Source organism: Perca fluviatilis, chromosome 1, assembly GCF_010015445.1.
Source record: "Perca fluviatilis chromosome 1, GENO_Pfluv_1.0, whole genome shotgun sequence".
Taxonomy (NCBI): Eukaryota; Metazoa; Chordata; class Actinopteri; order Perciformes; family Percidae; genus Perca; species Perca fluviatilis.
In genome coordinates this window covers 31,151,290-31,176,311 of record NC_053112.1, presented here as the reverse complement: position 1 = coordinate 31,176,311, position 25,022 = coordinate 31,151,290, and the positions used below count along the sequence as shown (strand labels likewise).

General features: G+C 37.8%; 1 protein-coding gene across 5 annotated transcripts in view; it reads left to right on the top strand.

Moving 5' to 3' along the window:
• Window positions 1-25,022, top strand: part of fam13a (family with sequence similarity 13 member A) — a 76,542-nt gene that overhangs the window by 26,132 nt on the left and 25,388 nt on the right. For all 5 annotated transcript variants that reach the window (XM_039803191.1, XM_039803183.1, XM_039803199.1 and 2 more), the window contains exons 9-14: window positions 4,382-4,423; window positions 16,564-16,605; window positions 16,754-16,948; window positions 18,118-18,298; window positions 21,503-21,561; window positions 21,917-21,959. In XM_039803191.1, the coding sequence (XP_039659125.1) occupies window positions 4,382-4,423; window positions 16,564-16,605; window positions 16,754-16,948; window positions 18,118-18,298; window positions 21,503-21,561; window positions 21,917-21,959 (562 nt within the window). The remainder of the gene's footprint in view (window positions 1-4,381; window positions 4,424-16,563; window positions 16,606-16,753; window positions 16,949-18,117; window positions 18,299-21,502; window positions 21,562-21,916; window positions 21,960-25,022) is intronic.

Here is a 25,022-nt window from a genome sequence, read left to right as displayed (position 1 = left end):
GGACATTGACCCCTAATTAGGGCTGCACAACATATCGTTTATTTATTTTTATTTTTTATCATAATGGCTATGTCAACGTGCGCGATAAACACATTGCAAAAGACTGTGATATTGCACTCAGGGATATTTTGAGTTAGTTGAAAGAGAGTATTAATAGAAAACCGCACTTTAAAATTAACTCATTCTTTTTTCACTGGTGCCTTTTGTGTTTAGTTTCATTTTAATTCAACAAGCAATTTTTTTTTATTTTAGCAGTTTACCTAAAGCAGCAGAGAGGCAGAAGTGAGTACACTTTAATATGTTGTTTATTTATCACCAGTTGTGGCGGCTGTAAGCAGTCCAACAAAGTGCTGCCGTGAGGGACTAAACACTAAGAGATGCATAAACACACAGTGACACGCTCAAGATTGTTTTGCAATTTATTTATTTCAGGTTTATTTACAGGGGCAATGCATACTAATAATACAGAATTAGCCAAAAGGCTATTTTACATCTGCTGTCCCTAATGATTTATTCCTCCACATGTAAAATACAACTAGCACTGCAGTTACCAAATGTGAAGTTACTTGTGTGAAATCGAAATAAGTTAGTGGCGGTCAACAGAAAGTGTTCGCTCCCAGGCTCACCCCCTCTCTGTCAAAGCCCAGAGGCCCGTTCCAGAAAGCAGGTTTAGTGAAAACTCTGAGTTTGTTAACCCTGACATGAGGGAAACTGGGTTTTCCGTTTCAGAAAGAGAGGTAACTTAAAGTGATGGTTCGGAGTAATTCACCCTAGGGTCCTTTGCACCATGACCTCGAGCCAAACACCCCCCCAGAAGCTTTTTTCACCTGGGTCTAACATTGGGAGAGTTAGCGTAGAGTAGCGTTATCAGCTGAATAGCTTAGCGCAGGGGCTAATGGACCCACGTTTGTATCCCGTAAGTTACCCCACTAATAATGCCCGAAATGATACCAAACGTCTACAAGTAGTACAAATAGGTTATGCTCTCATAAAACGATGGATTGAGAGGGCAGTACACCAGAAGTTTATGTAAATAACACTTCCCTGCTGGCTTCTGCTCTCTGCTGTTGTTGTTGCTGCTGTAAGACGAGGGCCGTCTACAAATTACAACACCGAAAAGAGATGCAACAAAAATATTTTTTAATTTAACTTTTTTTTTTAAAGTAAGTGCTGTAGTATAACTAGCAGGAGACAATTAATAATTGAGGTAAGTTTGGAGACATTACCTTATTTAATCATTAAATTAATTTTTGTTGTATCTCTTTTCGGTGTAGTAATTTGTAGACGGCCCTAAGCACTCGTCTAACTGCAGGTAGCAGCAGCAGCAACAGAGAGCTGAAGACAGCAGGCAAGTGTTCATAAACTTCTGGTGTACTTACAAACTTTCCAATGTTATCATTTATTGGCTTTGTCATAGGTGATACCCAATCAGCAGAGACGTGTTTGTAAACTCGTGGTTTTAAAAATGCACAACGCTTGCACACACAACACGGTGTTCAACGCACTCTCGTTTCAGTTTTTTTTTTTAAACGTGTCGCTACATTTTGTCGGGGCTGAACGTGGCCCAGGTATTTTGGTATGAAACACACAGCTATATCAAATTTATTTATTATCATAATTTTTTAAATCTCTGATAGAATGAGCATACACCAAGCACAGCTTAGCCAGGCCTATCCAACAAATACTTTAGGTCTTGACCACTACATAGTTTGTGCTCTGAGGTATTCTAAGAATGTACTGTGCAGCACCCGTCTAAAAGCTAATGGTTTGGGGGTCCTGAATGGACTGGAGACTGAACAGAGGTTCTGAGACACAAGAGGACTCAGGTCACAGATGCTCCATGGCTCTCTATTAATCAATTTAGTAAATTACAAAAACAAAATACACTATGGAGTTTGTGCATTTTATATTCAGCCTTTGTTGTAGTCTTTTCTAGCCACACTATTTTTTCACTTTTTGCTTTGTAGCACCAACTCAAAGAATGGCTTCACCTAAACTATTTTTGAGCAAAGTGTAAAAATTGTGTAAAAATTGATTAACATACACACGTAATCACAAGTGTAATTGGCAATAGACATAGTAAATGGCACCTCCAAAAGTGTTGTGAAAAATGTTGTTCACATCTGAGAGAAGAACTTTAATTAGACTTCAGCGAGTGTTGTTGTTGCCTGTTGTTGAGGGATTTTGGAAAAGGTACGGCAGGGCGGAGGGAGCAAGTGACCAGCATCCACTAAGCCAGACTACCTTTGTCTACATATTTTTTTTAGTGTCCAGAATGACCACCTTGTCATGGGTAGATTTCCGTTTGCCCCAGAGGGATCAGGCCTTTTTCTGAGTGCCCCTACAAAGCTTTTTGTTATCCCCTTAGTAAGGTAGTGGGTAAGCAGGATTTCCGCTTTTGCAATTCACGACGTCAGTGACGGACCATATTATTTTAATACGCTTGCCAGACTGTGTAACACCAGTTAAGATCATGGGGTGGGAAGAAAAAAAATTCACCTCTGAGGCTCTAAAAGAATGTGCAGGTGTTTGTGGTGAACCACACTTGCCTCTAAAACAAGCATATTTCCTGAACATTGTGTCATTTGAGAAAGTTCAATGAACTTTGGCCCATTTTGATTCCTGTCTGACTTGAAACCTAAATCCTTTGTTTTGAACTTCCTGAGTTGCTGCCCAAATGGCCAAAGCGGTTTTCCCTCCCCTCGACACGCCTGTGCTCTTAGCCACATGATGGCACGTCACGTACCAAAACACAACCGAGAACCAAACATTCACTTAATAACTCCACTCAATAACAACTCTTATAACATCTGAGACTCAACATGTTTACAACCTGCGATCAGGCTGTTATAATAACACAGTAGGCCTAGTTATCTCATATAGGAAATTGTTTGATGTTATCTACCATCTGTCCCTCTTTAAAACATTAAAACTAAACCAGCAAAACAAAATAGTCTTGCTGCTCTATTGGATATCAACAATATTGTGTGCCATTCCTTTTTTAGCTTCTGCTGAACTGTATATAGTATAAAGGACAGGAAACTTTTTGTTTACAGTTGGAACGAAAACAAAAAATAATCTTGCGGTTAGTCATGATGTCATTTAGAAGATTGGATATAAATCACTTAGCAATTATTAAGTAGCAACTGCAACAAATTGTATTATTAATAAATCTGCAGATTAGTTTTTTGATTTATCGTCTCTTTTTTAAAATAAAATGTCTGAAAGCTGTAAAAGCTGCGACAAATGCCCATCACAATTTCCTAAAGCCCAACGTGATGTCATCACATTCCTCTTTTTGTAAGAAAAGCAGCAAATTATCACAATGAGAAGGTGGAACAATGGTATTTTTGCTTAAAATAGTCTAATTAATCATATATATGTGTTTGCTTTTCACAATTGTACATCCAAATAAAGTCCCAATAGGAGTTTAAAGAGATGAATAGTGACATTGTTGTGTCTTCTGCAGAGAAAATATGGGCCCTTTTACATCAGACATTTTGACTTGTCAGAGTTGGGAAAGCACAGGTGTTACTAATAACCTTAACAATGGCTCTGCTGCTCTATTCAAGTGTCCCAGTAAGCCATGGCAGCGTGACAGTGAGCCAGCATGCACAATATTACGACACTAAAAACTGAAGCAGCTAAATGGAATTCATCTATCATTATTTATTTTTTTTACTCCTGTGCTTTTCCTTCTGTGACATGTTGAACAATGCAATGTGAAGATTCATGTCTGATTTGGTTAAAATGCTTAAAACAAAACACAAATCTGGTTGATTTGATACATTTAATATAAAGTTAAGTGGTGACAAACCTTTAATTAATTTAACAGTAAATAAATGGCTCACAGTGAATTGAATAAAAAAAATATAAAGACAACCTTGATACAAGGTCTAAAAGTTCAGGGGTTTGGTTGCAGTGGTTTTCTTTCTGCTTTGACTGTAAATAAAATAATAAAGTATTCAACTCTGCTTAGGCAAACAAGACTTGGTGATTATGAAATGTTCAGCTTGTAAGTGCCAGGATATTAAATTGTTGAGCAACCTTAACATTCAGTGCAAACACTGAGTTCCTCTTATCGTTGCATAATTTCATCATGTGTTGCTGGCATACATCCAGTGGCAGCAGCCAGCCTATATTCTAGAGCAGCACCCATTTCTCTTTTGGTTCATAATAATTACCAGAGACAAGCTCCACAAAAGCACTGTTCTGTTGCACTGCATGGCTATTATTCTGCTGACAAAAGCCAGCCTTATGCTCCTATTTTCAGGCCCACTGACATGTAGTGATGTGGGGGGGCTTAATGTTTTTCTGCCCTAGCACTTCATAACCACACCCTGCAAGCTCATTAAGTTTGTTATTGTTTTTTTTATTTCAGCTCCCAAGAAGAAGACAGGCCAATATCTCCTTTCTACTTAAGGTAGGCCTCCACTCTGTGCTTTAGAAAGATGATAGAACAGGATGAGAGTATGTTGTTTTGGGCTGGAGGAGTGGGGGATGTGGCTGTGTGCTGCCTAAGTGCATTATCATCAGAAACAATGGAAACTCCAGTTAGAGGGAAAGGTTTGTCCACCACTGTTTTGGTTATTGTGGTGGAGGCAGCCGCAGCACCTGTTTCAGACACACCAAGCAAGAGACTTCTGGGTGAAGGCAGAATGATGTGATGGTTAAAGGTGCTGACCCACCAGGCAGCTGGCCAAGAACTAGTGGCAGCGAAGGCTGACTGTGGCATCGCCTGTGTCTTTGCCAAAAATTTGCACTTGAACACACTGCAAAGACTACAGTCGACGGCCTACTAACGTGTACATTCTGCGCCTGCATGAGAAGAAATAGTTCTCCATGTTAGCAGGAGGTGGTAATTTATTCGCCATTCAAAAAGGAAAACCAGACTATACTGGTTAGTGGTTACAGAAAATGAGCCGAACAAAGGTATCACTCATCGTGCAATAGCAATGTTCTTTCCTACGATGTGACAAAAATGTGAATAATTATATATATATATATATATATATATATATATATATATATATATATATATATATATATTTTCGTTAAGTTATTATATTTTATTAATTTAGTGGCTGGACGGCTGGCTGGCTAGTTAGCTAGCTTGCTTGCTAGGGGGCTATGTTCTCAGTCTAGCACTAACCAGGGTGCAAAGAAAGAGGTCTACGGTTTTTAAATTAAATTTAATGGTAGCCATAGGACATTATTGAATTACTTATTTTATAATGTGTAGGTATGTAGATCTTTAAAAAGACATGTTTATGTTGAAATAAATATTCCTATACCAGTAGTTATGTATCTCGTGTACATTTGCCCTCTTATGGACATAATGTGCAAAAATAGATATTACAATAATTTGACAGCTGGCGATCTCCTTGGTGTGTCATCACCAAAGATCATTGAACAGTGTAGGAAGAATAATAACTGGAGCTGAAATGATTTGTTGGCAACTATTTTGATAATTGATTAATCGTTTTAATAATTTTTCAAACAAAGTGTTTGTTAGTTAACAAGTGCCAAATATTTTCTAGTTCCTGGCTCTCAAATGAGAGGATTTGCTGGTTTTCGTTGTGTCATTATAAAATAAATATATTTGTTTTTTTCCAATGGGCATTTTTCAGTGTTTTTTGCCATTTAAAGACTTAATGATTAATTAAAAAGATAATTTGTAATGAATCGATAATGAAAATAATTGTTAGTTGCAGCCTTAATAATATTTGACTACATCAAACCAATATTTAATATGTGTTTTATATATTTAATATATTGACATTAGAGCCATAGTGGAAGTAAAAATGAACCCATTACCAGTGAATGAAATGACAATACATTTTTACAACATGCTGTAAACCTTGTGTTTTTACACGTGCAAGTGATAACGTTCCAGTACAACCAGACCACACCTACATGATAATCAGCTGTTAATCATCAATGACCCTACTGTCATCATTTCCCATTTAGCCCTCAGTGTATGTTGACCTAAAGCCCTTAAAAACTCAGCAGCTTGTCCAGTCAGTGTTAACGGCTGGTTCTTCAGTTTGTCATTTGGAGTTGGCACATTTTGACTGGAGTGTTTTTTGCTGACCTGAGACCTGATATGGCTCCAGGGCGGCTGTTTGTGTGATCAAGCCTTTTTATTGCTTTTTCCTAAAAATAACTGAATAGACCAGAGGCGGCGTCAGGCCTGGGCGTCCCCAGCTACAGCCCCGATTGTTTTATGAATTGCCCCGGATCTCTCTCTTTTTTTTTTTTTTTTTTTTTTTTTACAAAAATAAGTATAATAGAATAAGAAATCCCCAGAATGGCACATGCAAATAAAGAAAACAAGTATTTTCCAAGGCACTTGCAGTTCTTAAATTTTTTTTGTAGAACTAATGGTAGAACTGTAACTTTGTCCAGTTTGCTTTTCCGAGGCGAATAGAACGTGCAGCTACGTGCGGGGTCAGACCAACATGTTGTATTTGTCGCTATCACCTAGCAACATGAGGAAAGTTGTAAAAGGTGTAATTTTCGGAGGAATCATAGCTAAATCAGTCTAAAACATTGATGCCATTAACACAAGGTTTAGCAGCACAATACTAATGATTTTGTTTTAAGTTCCTGTGACGTTTCCAGTCTATGGTTCAGACTCAAACACACGGAGCTCTGAAGCAGACCTGTGATTAGTTTAGTGTCCACTCTCGCTGTAAAAATAGAGATGAGCTCCGTGTATTTCTGCCGTAGTTTCTGTTTTCCTCCTCCGATGTATAGCAGGGAACAGCCACTTCCCTAAACGTTGTCTCATTCAGAGACCAGGCCAGGTCCAGACCCCCAACATCATAAGTCCCCACACAAATTTGGAAACAAAATCTTGGCTATTGGGTTGCCAGGCCAGTTATGATTATATTAGGCCAAATGTTGGTTTCATTTAACTAACATCTACAAACTGGGCCGCTAAAATAAACATGCACTGGCTATGAATAAGCTGGACAAGCCAGTCCCCGTATTGCATTGCATTCAGTTTAGTTAAATGGGTCCGGGCTAAGCCCCGAACCTCCTCAAGTCCTAGAAATGCGCCTGGAATAGACACACAATAAAAGCTTCACAGGATAATTGTCAGAGTAACTGCAATAATGCACTCAGAGCTGACAAAAGTAAAAAAAAAAAAAAAAACTTTAAATGCACTTTATGAGTCATATTTTATATGAATTGGACATCCAAGCTGAAACATTAAAATGTTCTTCTTCATAGTCTGATTAAATATTGTTTGTTGCACAATCGCAGGTAACTCTGTCTTTAATACAGTTAATATATTTTTTATTATTGTTATTCTAGCAGCAGTAAACCCAGATATAAGAAGAAAAAAAAACGTATTAACTTTGACTGGAACAACTTGTCTCTTGGTTAAAATGAAACATTACACAAATCCTTTTTATCCATGGCGGAAGGTCAAAGGTGCACTAATCCAAGTCCTAAACATGTGGTCAGTCATAGAGTCAGCTATGTACAGTATGTACACAGTATATTACTGTGGTATGGGATATATAATCTCTTTGTATACATTACATAATCTCTCTACTCAGCATACTTCCTCAGTAAACTGGAGATGACATTTTATAAAACTACTCACATTTTGCAAGTCACATAATGTCCCATTTTAAAAATTTCACAAGTCTCTAAAACTCATTATATGGCATTTACAGGCACAAATGTATGCATACATGTGTATATAAATGCAGACAGTACCTATGCAAGTGTACATTATGTGTTTACCCTGAATATGGCTACTTTACATTAATGTATGGTAAATTTATAGAAAACCTTTTCTCTTGATTGCCAGCCACCAGGGGGCGATCAAGATGTTTTGTCTTCACTTATACAGTCCTATGCATCAACTGGATTGTTCACATGAAAAGTGACCAAAAATAGTTTTCTCTCAATGACAATTGTATTCCATGGCAATACATCCAATAGTCGTTGCGCTATTTCACTAAAAAAACTAAAATGTCACCCCATTTTGTCACTGGAGGATAAGCCAGGGGATCTCCAAAGTCAGTAGGCTTTATCCTCTGGGGACCATGACTATCTGTACAAAATCCAATAGCTGTTGGGATATTTGAGACTGGACCAAGGTGGTGAACTGACCGACTTTCCATCCATAGAGCAACGCTGCTAGCATGGCTAAATGCTTTTTTCAACTTCTAAAATGTGAGGATTTTCTGCATTTCTTTGTTTTATGTAATTGTAAACTTAATGTTTGTGAGTTTTGGACTGTTGGGTGGGAAAAATAAGCTCTTTGAAAATTTTCTCTCGGGCTCTTTTATAAACAAAAAAGGTAAATTCATTAACAGAAAAAATCAACTGCTAATGAAAACATTAGTTGCAGCGCTAGTCTGTCATCTCTGAGTGACTACGACTGTTGACACTTTCTCTCTCCCTTTACCGCTCTGTGTCCACCTCCTTTTCATTTCTCGTGCTCACGTTCATCAATGTCTAACTCTGTGGCCTTTGTATACTTTGTCACATACGCACAGACATGCCATACAGACTTTCTCTCTCTCTCTCTGCTGAGGTCTACTTGCATTCCTTCACATACAAAGACTTTCAGGCTGCCACATGGGAGCTTAACCTCAGCCCAGTCAAAATGGATCATAAATAAGCATACCTTTCTTCTGTGTGTTTTGACCAAAGACTCTAAAGTTCCTGGCTAATATCTGACTGTGGTGTAATACTGGATTATCTGAATGGGCGCCCCTGGGTACACTGGATTTAACTGGTATAAGCTTCTGCTTTAGAGGCTTTGGAGTTGTTTCCTCCTTGCTTTTTATGCTGTAAAGAACACTTGACTTTAAAACCCCAACACAGACACCACTACAGAAAGATGTTATTTAGTTCTTTCTGTTATTTGCGTAGTAGCTTTCTTAGTTAGAAGGTCCTCAATGAAACAATTATATGAAGCAAACTTTAAGCTTTTGTAAAACAAAGACTTGCACTGCTGGCTTTTTTAAATCACACACAGTGTAACAAATATAGCACAATTATACTACCAGACCTATCATTTCATTACAGACCTATCATTGCATTACAGACCTGACTTAACAGTTATATATAGTAAATATTACAGACACCATCAAACTGAAAACAAAGAAAAGCTGCTGATTTGTAAAGTGTCACAAATTCAAAAAGTCTGTCAAAGAAGTTGAATATTAAACATTATATTGCTTGAAGGAATAACGCAACATTTAAGGTAACAGCACTTGACTTCCTGGAGTCTCCGATGGTTCTTTGAAAACCTCACTATGACAAGACTAGTGAGTTTGCTGGTGAGTTAGTTCATCAGAATTCAACTCAACAAGATTTAATTGGAAACCTGTTTCTAAATGACAGAATAACTTTCCCAAGACTCGCTGTAATGAAACCAGTGGAGTCATGTGGACATAAACACAGACCCCATTAAACCCTGACATTACAACTGGAAAACAGGTTTGAACCATTAAAAAGTCTCAGTGAGACAGAAGTGGAGATGAAGACTGCCAGCCAACAGAAGTCTCATTTTGAGCAAAAGAGGGAATAATAGCTGAAGAGACGATTAAACTTGTAACTGGTTGTAGGCGACAGCGCGTAAGACCATTGAAACATACTGCTTCTTAGATACTACGGTCTGTGACATAAAAAAGAAAATTCCTCAACTGGTAAACACCCCAAAATGTATCAAATTAGTCTGCATGTAGGAGCCAGTGAACTTTGCAAAGAGCAGTCAGAAGTGCTACAGCAGGATTTCATTGACATTTTTAGTTGTCTGGCCAAACTGGAAGAAAAAACATCACAGCCTCAATATCCAGCAGCTCACTTCTCCCCGCACTGACGAGACTGATAGGGCCAACAAGGTCACCAAAAGTTTTCCTAATCAGTGTCCTCCCACCTCCCCTCAAACAAATTAAGATCAGAGATTAATTTAATGTGATGTTAATGGATGCTGCATTTAAAATCACCAGTATTCAAATAAACACCAAGCAAATCTGCCAGTCATCAACGCAGACAGGAAAGAAAATTATTTGCCCTGTCCCCACAATATCCATTTTCTTTCTACCGTTGGTAGTGGACCTCCTGCCTTATTCTTCTGGACCTTGCTTTCCTATTTCTGGTTTCCTGATCTTGTAGATACCTATTAAATAATACATATAGCATTGATTCCATTGCCCCCACAAAGGTAAAGGTAGTCGCTGGTAAGAGAAAAGCACTAGAGAGAAATACCATGCTGGTAAATATGAATAAAAGAGTAATCCTCCTCCTGTTGCCTTGATATCCTCCCAACAGGCTCAAAAAAGTTTTTAACTGCATGGCATCAGATCTTCTACAAATAGTTAACACTTCACTTCTCTCCAGCTTTTCCCCATAGGCCCTGAAAACTGCAGTTATTAAGCCACTCTTAAAAAAGAATATTCCAACTCACTAATTAACAATTACAGACCCATTTTTAAGTAAAGTAAATGAAAAGGATGTTCCTCATCAGCTTGACACATTCTACTGTAGGCCCTAAACAATTATTTGATGTTTTCCAGTCAGGATTTTGACTACTACACAACACAGAGACTGCTTTTGTCAAGGTCTTGAATGATATCCACTTAAACAGACCGTTGAGAGGTTTCAGTCTTTGTATCATTAGGTCTTATTGCTAAATAACAACACAACATATTATTAGACAGACTGGAAAACTGGGTAGCAATTTCTGGCACATTGCTAAATTGGTTTGAATCCTATTTGAAGGACACTTGTATCGATTAGTAATTAAACATCTGAGCATATAGAAATGACGTATGGTACTACCTTCCTGGTAGTACTCCCTGCATTGGCTTCGATCTATAAGTTCAAAGTTCATACTCACAAGTGACTGCAGCAGACCTTGACCAAACAACTGTCCTTAATCTTATCAATCATATACAACTTATTGTATTCTTCAAGGGTAAGGTTGGGATCATTGTCATCGCTATACTGTACCTTAAACAGTTGCAAGTTTGTTTCAAGTTTAAACACTCACGCTCTAGTTGACAATGACAATAGAAAGACAGGGAGAGATTTGATTTCTAGAACTTTAAAGCTCTAATAAAGTTTTTACAGCTGGGGAATGAAAACAGACATCATTGTGTTGCAGCATTAGACTGTTGTTGGTGGTAAGATTTTTATATATTTTGTGATTAACAATTCTTTTTTTTTTTTTTTTTTTACAAAATACAAAACCTACAATTCACGATATGAACAAATCCCCCCTACTGTTATCACCACACACACAGACAAAAATCAAGAAAAAATGACACAGTGACTACAATATTCCAGACCATTCAACAAAATAGAATAATAGAATCATACACGTCTCTCCCATACACGTCTCTCCCCATCACAAAGCTTTTTAGGAGCCTTCCAGAAAGCTCATGTACTTTTCCCATTTTATAGTATATACATACAATCTGGCAAACATTTTTTTCAAAAACCACCACCCTAGCCATCTCACAAGCCCACTACTGGATTGACGGCACCCCTTCATTCTTCTATCCCCTTAAAATAATCTGTCTAGTGATCATTAAACTAGTCTGGACCCAGTTTTTTATGTGCTTATCCATCTCGCTAGGGATTGACCCATCTCCCAAAACAAATAATCTTGGGCTGAATGGAACCTGGATCCCTGCAATCTGACATAGGTTATCATGTATCCCGGTCCAAAATTCATGGACCTTATCACAGGACCATAGGACATGAAGTAATTGGCCGTCCTCAGTCTTACATTTCCAACACTTTATCTAAACATTCTGGTGCCTTTGGGGCTGAAGAATTGGATCCAAAAATCACCACCAACAGATGGCGAAGTTGCAAATATTAAAAAAATTGAGACCTAGGGATTTCAAATTGCTGTACCACATCCTCAAAGGATTTCAATATGCCACAGAAATACGGATCCACCAGTGTATGATTTTATATTTTTGAGAATATATGTGTTTAAGAAAGAATTGTCTTACTCCTATTCTGGTGGTGATATTCCTGTTATGTTTCTGATGCAATGACTCATCCCTTTTGCCCTATGGTCCCTTTTGCCAGTAGTTCATGACTCAGACTTTGCATACAAGGCAACAATACTGTCTCATACCAGAGTGGTTTCACACGGTTACATGTTTAGTTAAAACTAAGTCGGTGGTTCTTTCCAGGCAGTGATGTCCCTTCCTTTGTCTACACTGTGCCAAGTCTGCCAACCCGCAGACTATTTGGGACTATGATGGCTGCACAGAGATATTTAATTACCAAATGTTTCACATTTGACACTAACAGCTGTCACACTCAGCTGTTTATTTCATTAACATCCTAAATGCAGGCCAAGCAGATGTATAAGAAACCTCATTTCACATAACGGACCCGCATGGACAGTAGATTTGTGCCTGAACAAGAATAGAGTGTATTTCAGGATGTCATGAAAATTATCTACAGTCCAGAACACCATATCAGGTGACTTCACTCTTCATTTCTGAGAACACAAATCTAGTTTCCATACAGTGTTTTTACGTAGTGGAAATGGTTCAAACACACAAAAATGGTCCAAAGAATCCATTTCACATTTTTATCAGAATCAAAGGTTTCAAAAAACACTTACTCTGGTTGTCAGTAGTTCTCAATAAACTTCAACAAATGATCCAGTTTTAAACACCAACAACCCCAGACGTTTCCAACAAAAGGCCAGTTCTCCTAGGGCCACAAGATAAATCTGATGATTAAAGATCTAGAAAAATTTGATATGAAATTGTCTGTATTTTATTTACTAGTCTCATGAAATATGGCTATATTTACCATTCTAAAAATCATTTTAATTAAACAAACAGAGAAGTAAAAATCCACATGAAAGGCTGTAACCTGGGACAAGCAGGAGTCACAAGTGGACAGTGCTTTGTTTTAATTGGTCACAAACCAAAAGGTTTGGGAAACGCTGCCTTTTACCGTCACAGTGTAATTTCTAAAATTGCAACATAGGGCATGGTACATTTCTCGAAGTCTGATAACCATCCTTCCCTGGCACATATTCCAGTTATATAATTCACTCTCATCACTTTTATATCAGGAGCAGATTGCAGCATGGAGGACGGTTCTCAAAAGTTAAAGTGATTGTTCGGAGTAATTTACCCTAGGGTCCTTTGCACCACGACCTCGAGCCAAACACCCCCCCAGAAGCTTTTTTCACCTGGGTCTAACATTGGAAAGTTTGTAAGTACACCAGAAGTTTATGAACACTTGCCTGCTCTCTTCTGCTCTGCTGCTGCTGCTGCTGCTGCTACCTGCAGTTAGACTCACAGCAGCAACAACAGCAGCAGAGAGCAGAAGCCATCAGGCAAGTGTTATTTACATAAACTGCTGGTGTATTTACAAACTTTCCAATCCATCGTTTTATGAGTACATAACCTATATGTACTAGTGTAGACCTTTGGTATCATTTCGGGCATTATTAGTCATTTAAGAGATACAAACGTGGGTCCATTAGCCCCGCGCTAAGCTATTCAGCGGCTAACGCTACTCTACGCTAACTCGCCCAATGTTAGACCCAGGTGAAAAAAGCTTCTGGGGGGGTGTTTGGCTCGAGGTCGTGGTGCAAAGGACCCTAGGGTAAATTACTCCGAACCATCACTTTAAGGACAGATCTTAAAACTTCTGTCATATTTTAGCACTTAATGTGTCCACTGCTCTTGCCTCCTGCCCATGCCTCTGGCATTCGAAATCATTAAGGTCTAAGGTCAAGTCAACATTAGTAAGCCATTAAACTGTTTTCTGTTGCTTTAACCTGTTGAGTTCTGTGCCAAGTCTGTTATTAGGTAGTGGGCTAATATTGTTCCTGCTGTTCCCAGAGATAATCAAGCGGATTAGTCTGCTGCCTCTGGAGCACCTGTTAATAACTGTCTTAATAAATGAAAAATGAATTCAAAGTGAAGGATCTTTCAAGTCATGAGCACCGATGTTAAAACTGCCAATATAAAAGCAGCAGACATTTACAGCACCATGTTTATGATTTGAATTTTTAAGCTCATCAAAATGATCATCTGGTTATCACACAGTTGGGGCCTGCCATCTTTTATCTGATTCCCTATCCCTGCTTACAACTTTGATCATGTCAATGCATGTACGTGCCATTTAACACAAGTTCACCACAGTCACCTTCACAGCGTACCATCAATATGTTATTATCTCTCCCTTTATCAGTGCATGATCAGTGAAAGCTGTGCTATTACTGTCAACACCACTGTTTATGGAAGATTTCTTCAGGTCACCCCTATACATCCTTCATGTACTCCAGAAAAAGCAGACATGACGTCTATCAGTTTATTAAAACTGTAGGGTCTTTTTGGTAAGTGAAGATGAAGATTGGTGTAAAAATGTTCAATTCAATTTCATTTATAGTGTCAAATCATAACAGAAGTTGTCTCAGGGCATCTTACAGATAGAGTAGGTCTGACCACACTCTATAATTCAGAGAGACCCGGCAATTCCCCCAAGAGCATACATTTGGTGTGAGAGCGGCGGGGAAAAACTTCCTCTTAACAGGCAGAAACCTCATACAGAACCTGGCTCTTGGTGGCAGGCTATTTGACGCGACCGGTTGGGAGAGAGAGATATACAGAAAAATGACCGATAATAATTATAGCAGTGGTTATAATGGAAGAGGAGGAGAGGAGCCTGAGAGCTGAAGGCTCTGGCTCACATTCTACTTTTGGAGACTCTAGGAACCACAAGTAACTCTGCATTCTGGGAGCACAGTGTTCTAGTAGGGCAATAGGGTACTATGAGCTCATTAAAATATGATGTTGCCTGACCATTGAGAGCTTTGTAGATCAGGGGAAGGATTTTAAATTCAATTCTGGATTTTACAGGAAGCCAATGCAGAGAAGCTAATACGGGAGAAATATGATATTTTTTCCTAGTTTTTGTGAGTACACGTGCTGCAGCATTCTGGATCAACTGAAGAAGAGACTTACTGTATTAGAGCAACCTAATAGTAAGGAATTACAATAGTCCAGCCTCGGAGTAACAAATGCATGGACTAGTTTTTCTGCACCGTTTTGAGACAGGATGTGCCTAATTGTTTGCAATATTATGCAGGTGGAAAAAAAGGTGGCTCTTGAAGTTTGTTCTATGTGGGCCTTAAAGGATATATACTGATCAAAGATCAGATTTTCCTCACAGTGGTGCTTGAGGCCAGGGCCACACCATCCAGATTAGCTATATCTTTATCTTTATCCAAGTACAATAACTTCTGAGTTTAACATATAAAGTATAAAATGTATCATTCATCATCCTTAATGCATGCTTAAAGTTTAATTAACTAACTGATTGGTTTCATGTGGCTTGATCGATAGATATATTTTGGTATCATCTGCATAACAGAGAAACTTACCATAGTGTTTCCTAATAATATTGCCTAGAGGAAGCATATATAAGGTGAATACAATTGGTCAATAGTATTAAATGCAGCACTAAGATCTAATAGGACAAGTCCTGAAGCAATTAGGTCATTTGTCACTTTCACCAGTGCTGTCTCTGTGCTATGATACACTTTAAATCCTGACTGAAATCCTCAAATTGTTAAGTGTTGTTACATAGAAAGTCACACAACTGGTTAGCAACTACCTTCTCAAGGATCTTAGAGAGAAAGGGAAGATTAGATATAGGTCTGTAGTTGGCTAAGATCTTTGGATCGAGAGGGTTTTTTTTTTAAGAAGAGGTTTTATTACAGCTACTTTAAATGACTGGGGAACATACTCTAGGCTTGTTCTTACAGTATTTTCCTATATTAATGATGAGCAACTGGCTGCTCCAGCATTTTGGAGGACCTTCCTTCTCTTGCCAGTCTAGACAAGATTCTTCCAGATTGGTGGAATGCCATTAACTTTCAAGTTTTCCCGAGGTTTGTTTTATAAAAATGACATTGGCAACTATTTAAAAAGAAATTTATGTTGTAGAATTTGGACAGAATCCCTTTCTCTACAGCAAAGTAAATTGATCTTTGAGTCTTTAATGAGAATGGTCCTTAATTGTAATAGAAGCACAGTTGCATCTTCAATAACAAACCAAACTGTTTAGTTAACATGTGACTACTTGTTTGACACTGTCGTCTGACTCTAAATGTAATACCAATTAAATATCTTTATACTGTATCTAGATATAAATATTGAATTTCATATAAACACACCTCTGCACACATAGTATAACCACCCATAATTTTCGTGTTACTGTTTTACTGTCGATTACATGTCTGTGTGTTTTGAGAAAAGTAGAGAGGGAGAGCTAGATATAGATGAAGCCGGAGATCAGTATAGAGAGTACAGACTATATACTGTAAGACTTACCGGTAGTCATAGAATCTGGACAATTTACTCTGAGGACCTACTTAGGCTCTTAACACAGCTGAAGTTAACACTCACTCATGCACACTACATGCCTTGATCACCTAGGGCCAGAACCAGAGCCTGGGGGCATTGCTCAGGGACCTCTTGTGACCACCTACTAATGTAGCTCTAACTCATCTTCCCCCTCTTGTTTTTCTTTCAGTAACCTCCTCTCCCCTGTCCACTGCAGACCAGATGTGGTGGAGTAAGTGGACTTGATTACTGTTGAGGTCTTGTAATTAATGAATTTATTTAGAGATAATTCTTATATTCTACTTATTATGAAACAGTTATTGGACCATAAAATCGCAAACTTCTTAACCAACTTCTCTTTTTTTTTTTTGGTCCTTCAGTTTTTTGGACAGGACAATTCGTTCAGCAGTGGAGCAGCACCTCTTCGATGTAAACCCTGTAGGGGATCAAAGTTCAGAGGACTCTGAGTTAACCCCATGGCCATCATCTCCAAGGGCCACGCCAACTGCCCGACAGAGACGTCGACACCAGAGAGAGCAACAGGAGGAGGGACTGAGACACAAAGAAAGAAACAGGTACAATGAGTTCATTGTCATGATGGTATTTGATGGTACCAGCATGAGATTAGTGGCGGTTTTGTTTAGTAGCAACACTGAAGAGCACTGCAAAAATGTTGTTCTCATCACTTCCTAGTACACTCACTAGTACAGTGATGTAAATCAAAGTTTCCTTTTTTTTTATTCTAGTGGAGAAGATTATTTCTTATTTCAACATATAGACACTAGAATTTTTTTTTTTATATTAGACCGTATTATGCTATTGGATACATGTATATTAAAAAACATGTTTTCCTTTAAAATTCCTTTTTATCACCCATCCACTCACAACAACAGAACCATTCAACCCACCCGTCACCCGCTAAACCACATGACTGGTGACTTCCACATCACAAGATAAAAAGATACATTAAGACAATCAGTAGAATTGTTGACACCAAAAATAGGCTAGCTGTTTTAACAATTAGATTGAGTTCATGGAGGTAAGTTACTCAGCATAAGAAATAATAGTTTGCCATCTATTGTAGAAATTATCAGTGGAACCTCTCAAGGTGTATTTCATTAAAAAGACATCAAATCCTCCAACAAATATGCAAGTTCTTTTCTATGGAAAACAGGTTGAAATATTGTTATTGCATTGGTAGATCTTTTTCACTTACAGACTGAATGCTTTTTAATATTACTGTGCTGGTAAAGCACAATAAGATGCCATTCATTACTAAAGCTTCAACTTCAAGTTGGTGTTTTTGGTAATTTCAATTCAATTTTATTTATAGTATCAAATCATAACATAGGTAACAGTAAACATGTGTAAGGTTTCATTCTGTGCGGTGAGTTTGTCCACTGAGACCTAGCAAAGTCATAACAACTGGAGTCATGGTAGTGAGAAGCTAATCCTTGTTGACTGAGATGTACTAGAGTCTGAGAGATCAGTAAGACATGGATAAGAAGGAGTGCGTTACTCCAAAAACAGCAGAAAATGTCAATAAGAGCGTGGATAGTAAATAGAATTAGCACTTAAGCTAAAAAAGCACATGTAAATCAGTTATCAGCATGACCTTGGCATTTAGTTTCCTGAAGCATTTCTCCCAATGTCAAGCTGATAAAGACAAAGTGTGCAACAAAGGGGGCGAGATAGAAGGCAGATGTCTCATTTCCTCACCATCTCCTCTTCCATCTGGGAACAGAGCTGCATCCGTCCGAGCAGACACCAACAAGGAGAACATCCCATCGAGCAGTTTGGGCAACGTGGGGGAGGACACGGCAAAGTCACAGGGAGGCCAGAGTGGTCACGCTGAGCGAACCCACAAACCCTCGAAACACAGCCCGACACTGGTAAAGCTCACAGACAACCAGGAAGCCCACGCAGTGAGTCATCGCGCTTTTTCTCCTCATCTCTTTCTATCTTTGTGATTTGTCACCATCTTGGCAGCATCTCTCCCACTTGTTTTTTTTGACAGCTTTTTTTTTCCCTCTGTTTTAATCTTTTCTCTCACTGTGACAGGTCAGTCTTAGGTGTTGGTCAGTAGATAACCTTAAGAAAGCATTTTTCTTTCAGTCGTTTGTAGCAATATCATGGCTACTTTATTCTAAAATCGTTGCCAATTTTCCCCACCAACCACAGTAAACAGTATCAACAGTTTACACCATCACCACAGAGCTTCTGTTCGAATGCACCTGTGATGCAGATGGTTGTTAAAGCATTCAGCTCAACCTCCCTGTCATCCTTATTTCTGACTCAATGTAAATAATCATCAGTTGCAGTAAACAAGGATCACTAGATGCGGACAGAGGCGATTTGGCAGATGACAGGAAGCAAGACGCAGCTGCCTAATTGTTCCCTGCCATTGTCATTGTACAGCGGCTTGTAATATGCAGCACACCACACTAATTGTAAACCACTTTTTTCAGAAGCAGTAGAAATGTAAGGGCCACTTATGAGTGCACAATTAGCTGCAGCTTTTATCCACCGCAGAAGATGCACCAGAGAGCAACTTGTCAACTGTTGTCAGGCGGATATTTGACACCACAATGTTTAGTGCTCAGTATTTTTTTATCATGTAGAGCAGAAATGATTGAGACACAGTAAAGTACTTCTTTCATGTAAAATGTTACTTTGATATTTATTTTACTCTGAAACCTCTGAAGGTTTTATTGTTTTCAGTTTCCATTCTGAAGTAGCCTCTGCTGTGTCAACAGGTAGAGATATTGCTCTAAAGTTGCAAAGAAACTCCGGCCTAACTTGCAAAGATAAATTTAATGACAACGTTTTAGTACTAGACCTTACCAAAACGCTGTTTGTTGTCTTTGCAAGTTAGACAGTATGCGTGAGTTTCTTTGCAACTTTTGACCTACTCATCCCTCTCCTACCAACCAGTCTCATGTAATAATGTGCAAAGTATTTTTCTGTTAAGAGAGCTCTAGTAGAGAGAAAATCCCGCACACTGACCATTACGCAAGCAATAATTTATTAGAAAAATACAACGTTTCGGTCTCAGACCTTTGATCATATCCTACGCACCTGCCCGACAAAAGAGGTGTGCAAAAAAGTTTTTTTCATGTTAAGAGAGCTCTACCATTTCTACCAAGGAATTTTATTTCTCAGGTTGTGTTAAATTATTTTAGGCACTGTTACAACTCAGTAAGTAGGATTGTTTATGGAAATGCAGGATTTACAAAAGTTGTGCATCAATTTGTTGAAGCACCTTGATTTTTTTAAGGTATTTCAGTACCAGGTTTTGGCAAAAACAAAGACAATACCTTGGTTTTTGGTCCAGACTGGAACGTGTCCATAGCAATGAATATTGGAAGCTATCGAGCACCGAAAGCTGACATTAGATCTGTAACCTTATTTATAAGTTTTAAATCAAATTGTTGTCCATTTATTTAGGCAAAGTTATTGTATGGCTTTTTTGAAAACATTAACTTGATGAGTTAATGAATAATTAAATAAAAAAGGGTATTTGTAGAAAAACACGTTAATATTCCTTGTTTTTAGTTTTGGTACCAAAACTTAGATATTGTTATTGATACATGCTAGAGCTTAAATGATTAGTTTGATTAATCAATTAGTCTTAATAATTAATAATAATAATTAAGTGGCAACAACTTTGATAATTGATCCATTGTTAAGGTCAGTTTTCAATCAAAACATATTTAAATATTAAGCTATTCTCTGGTTACATCTTCTCAAATGTGAGGGTTTTGGATTGATTGTCTGACAAAACAAGACAACTTTTCTGATATAGAGCAATAGAAAAATCAGCAATAATCAGTAGAATAATTATAATAATCCTTTTTTGTAGCCCTAATATAGACAGGTAGCTTTCTCCTGCTGTATCTCAGCATCCAGGTTAAGAGTACCAGTATGATCACATGATAAAACAATTTGTCAGCTATGTCTAGCCTGCCAACAAAGATGCAGTAAGTCATACCCAACAGTGTTATGGTATTGTCTATATGAGGAGTGTGTGAAGGCAGGCAAAGGCATGGTGGATCATGTTACTGAAGCTACATAGTTAAGACTATGTAGCTTCAGTAACATGATCCAGTCTCCACAGACTCTTCTTACACTGTAGCTGCATGAAAGCAAGTCATATTATTATTCACACTTGGCTCATAAATTAAGTGTGCTAATGTAAAGTTCAGCTGAGCAACTGAGCGAAATAGATTAATTCAGTTTACATTCTCTCACTCAAGGAACTGGCTTCTCATGTCAACCCTTCATGTAACGGCACAGATGACACTTGATGAAGATTAGGGTCTATATGTGATAGCTGGCACAGTCGTGATTGGCCCAGCGAGTGGCTGACGGCAGAGGTTTGATGTTAGTGAGGGTCTGTGGGGTCTGTGGGGATTGTTACTGGTGCTGTTTATTGTACAGCAACACAGCACGATGTAATACAAACAGTGTTAGCTATTCTATGTGATTTTTGTTTTGATAAACCAATTACATTTTGTGTTGTTTATACAGGTATGTCGAAGTTAATACATTTAATGCTCAAATTACACAATTCCCCACTAGTTTTCAGCCTCTATGTCTTTGGCCATGCAGTGCTCTGTGGATGTTAGGGGCCTTTCACACCTGCCTCATTTAGTTCGGTTGAATCTCACTAGAGTTCGTTTTCGCCCTTGGAGCGGTTCGTCTGGGCAGGTATGAATGCAGCAATCGCACTCGGATGCACACCAAATCTTTATGGTTCAGCATCCAAAAAGGTTCATAATAGCAAACGTGGTTCCTCATTTCATATCTAAATAATATAAGCAAGAATTAACAGCTCATTAAGTACTTTGTAAGCCTCTGTTTTTGAGATGTGCTCTACAAATATAGATTTTAATTTACAGCATACTGCCAAGACTCATAGTATATAGATGAATAGTATCAGTAACATCTAATAAATAGCATACCAACGAAAGGTTTAAAGATGATAATCCAAAAAGGTTCATAAAAGCAATCATGGTTTTTCATTGGATATGCTATTAATACAACATACTTTGTCCCATTCTGATGGAAAAACGGGTCATAAAATCAGCTAGGTAGATAATTAATGTTTGAAATGTGTCTTTTTCCAGTTCAAGGAATGTGTTGGTGAAAGACCCGGAGGGAACCACATGGAGACATTTCAGAAAGGGTAGGCTTTTCAAAACTTAAATTTGATCCCTTTCAGGAATTTAAAACGAAAAGTCATTAAAGTGGATGAATTGCTTGTCTCACGACTTTTTCCTATAAACAAGTTGTAGCACTTTATCTGAATGATTGTTTTACATTGATAAGCTACTGGCTGCCACTTGCAGCTCTGTCTGTTATCTTTAAGGATTTGTTCGGCATACTGCGATGTTTATAGCATACACTTTATCTGATAACGATGTGTGGGGTTTCATGAGGTTTATGACTGAAGATAAAATAACTTGGGTTGGGTCATCATAAGCTGGTTTGATCAGTCAAAGCTTCTTTAGCTAAAGTGGTTTCTCTGTTGTACTTTTCAGGACTGACATTTCAAGAAAAGATGGCCTTCTTTCTCCTCCACAGGTAGGTTCAAGTTCACGATTCCTTTCATGTCTTAGCAGCTCTTAGTGAAATTAATTTTAAAAAACAAACTGCCAAGTGCCGAACACATCAAATGTTTGCTCAGACTTCATTTTTATTTTTTAAACAGTTCTTGATATAAATTATCATTTCGCAAGTTTTAAACTATACTATTTGGGCAAAGTTATAAAGAAACATTATTTACGCTCCTTCAAATAAAGTATAGAAAAAGTATTGATTTGGTATCTGCACTGTAATAAGGTATCATATGCTGATATGATAACCGGTATCATAGCTGCAAATTCAAATGATACCCTGTAGGACGGGTCAAAAAGACATTTAGAAACACAAAGACATTAATTATTATATTATAAACGCTTATTCATTTAAAATAAAAAAGAATAAATTAACACAGAAGAATTAAATAAGCTAAATTAAAGAAGCAGAAGAATAAAACAATGCAGCACAGTTGCAGGGCAAGATATAAATTAAATACCCCCAGTAGTGGACACAAGCAGAGAGGTAGACAGACGTACAGACAGTGTTGTCGTTAAACAAAAACTCATCTGCAGTTCCATAGAAACATAAAATTTCACTATTGACAAAGGTAGATTTTATAGTTCTTGCAAAAATAGATTTCTTTTTGATTTGAAGTTTTGTGTTGCTGTCAGGGTGAGCAAAAGGAAACAAGTCACCTTCTCCATCTGCTCGTCTCCAGTTTTAATCTGGACTAGCACCACTAAACAGAATCATGCAGCGCTGCAGCAATATGATGGATTTTAGTAGCAGCAGCTCTGCCACCACCGCCACACTGTGCCACTGAGCGGCCATCTGGGCCGGCGTGGTGCCGCTCTGAGAGGAGGCCGGTCCAACAGCCTCTCAGCTGGTCATTAATGTCTGGGTTATCACACAGACATGATTGTTACCATAAGGCCATCTTTGTCTTCCTCTGAGCTGCAGTTAGTTAGATTAATTAATAGACTGATCCTGTGTGCATGATGACTTCTTTACCTACAGCAAATAATTTTTTTTTTTCAGATACATACACTAAGTGTATACCTGCTGTTAATTTGCGTACAGTAAATGCAATTAGTCTGTGTTACCTTACTTACGGTGGCCGGGAAGTGCAATGCAACATTACAAAGAATGAAACACTTTTACATTTTGGAAAACAAATTTACATTTTGGAAAACAAATTTACATTTTGGAAAACAAATTTACATTTTGGAAAACAAAATAACATTTTGGAAAACAAATTAACATTTTGGAAAACAAAATAACATTTTAGAAAACAAATTTACATTTTGGAAAACAAATTTACATTTTAGAAAACAAATTTACATTTTAGAAAACAAAATAACATTTTAGAAAACAAATTTACATTTTGGAAAACAAAATAACATTTTAGAAAACAAATTTACATTTTGGAAAACAAAATAACATTTTCGAAAACAAATTTACATTTTAGAAAACAAATTTACATTTTGGAAAACAAAATAACATTTTAGAAAACAAATTTACATTTTCGAAAACAAATTTACATTTTAGAAAACAAATTAACAAGATGCAAAACACTTTTACCAGTCCCAAAACAAATTTACAAATGACAGATTCTTCACGGAAAGGGAATGTACCACATACCGGAAGTGATGAGGTGTTGTTGGTGAGCGCAGTCAATTTGTGTTGTTGTGTGAGTATATGGCGGGAATGAAGTTTATGGTGACTTTACGTGGTCGGTGTTTGGAGTTTTTATATGACGCGGACCTGACGGAAACACAGGAACGTATCGACAGCCGGCCGGATCGAAGCTACAGCAGGGGGCAGCTGAGTCCGTCTGCAGCTGCAGGACCTGGAGCTCACTGCCCATTCCTGGGAGCCAAAACCGACACCACGCAGCTGGAGACCCAGGCCGAATTGCTGGGCCCGCTGGAGGGAAGGGAAGCCCGGGAGAATCAGATCCAGGACTGAACGGAGCGGACTGTCACAGCCTGCTGAAGTTTAAATCACAGGTTTCCTAAAGGGAGTCTGGCGGGACTCGGACTGTGGACGACGAAACACGACTTAAAGTCTCGTTAAATAAATAAATACATGCAGAAATAAATGAATCATTAGTGGGGGAGTGAGCCTGGACATTTCAGTCTGTTTAAACTTCACTTTGAAGCAGAACCTCTTAGTTCAGAAGGGTGAAGTTTCCGTTTGTACTCATATCTGTGAACTGATTATAATAAATATTCTTTGTATTAACACATTAATTAGTCTCTTTGTCTTTTTGTTTAAAAAAACTAGAACATCGCATGAGATTTTGACGATTTATAGTGATTTTATTTCCGTTAGACCTTTGCCTACATTGACGCTGATGCATTAAGGACGGCCCATAGACAGTATATAAGGCAGTGCCTCCCCTGTTCCAAGATGGCGGCTCTATTGACGCATTCGATCCATAACTGCCGTAGTCAAGGCGACATGTATACAAAACCTCATCACTTCCGGTATGTGGTACATTCCCTTTCCGTGAAGAATCTGTCATTTGTAAATTTGTTTCGGGACTGGTAAAAGTGTTTTGCATCTTGTTAATTTGTTTTCGAAAATGTAAATTTGTTTTCTAAAATGTTATTTTGTTTTCCAAAATGTAAATTTGTTTTCTAAAATGTAAATTTGTTTTCGAAAATGTTATTTTGTTTTCGAAAATGTAAATTTGTTTTCTAAAATGTTATTTTGTTTTCCAAAATGTAAATTTGTTTTCTAAAATGTTATTTTGTTTTCCAAAATGTAAATTTGTTTTCCAAAATGTAAATTTGTTTCTAAAATGTAAATTTGTTTTCTAAAATGTTATTTTGTTTTCCAAAATGTTATTTTGTTTTCCAAAATGTAAAAGTGTTTCATTCTTTGTAATGTTGCATTGCACTTCCCGGCCACCGTACTTACTTATCTTTGCATTTTCCTGTCATTTCTGACATTTTGATAAACAAAAATGTATATTATGCTTGAGTAAAAAAACGGTTTTAAAAAGATTCACCAGGAGAGTCCGGGACAGCCTGACTCTGGAGATAAAATTGAGATCAGCGC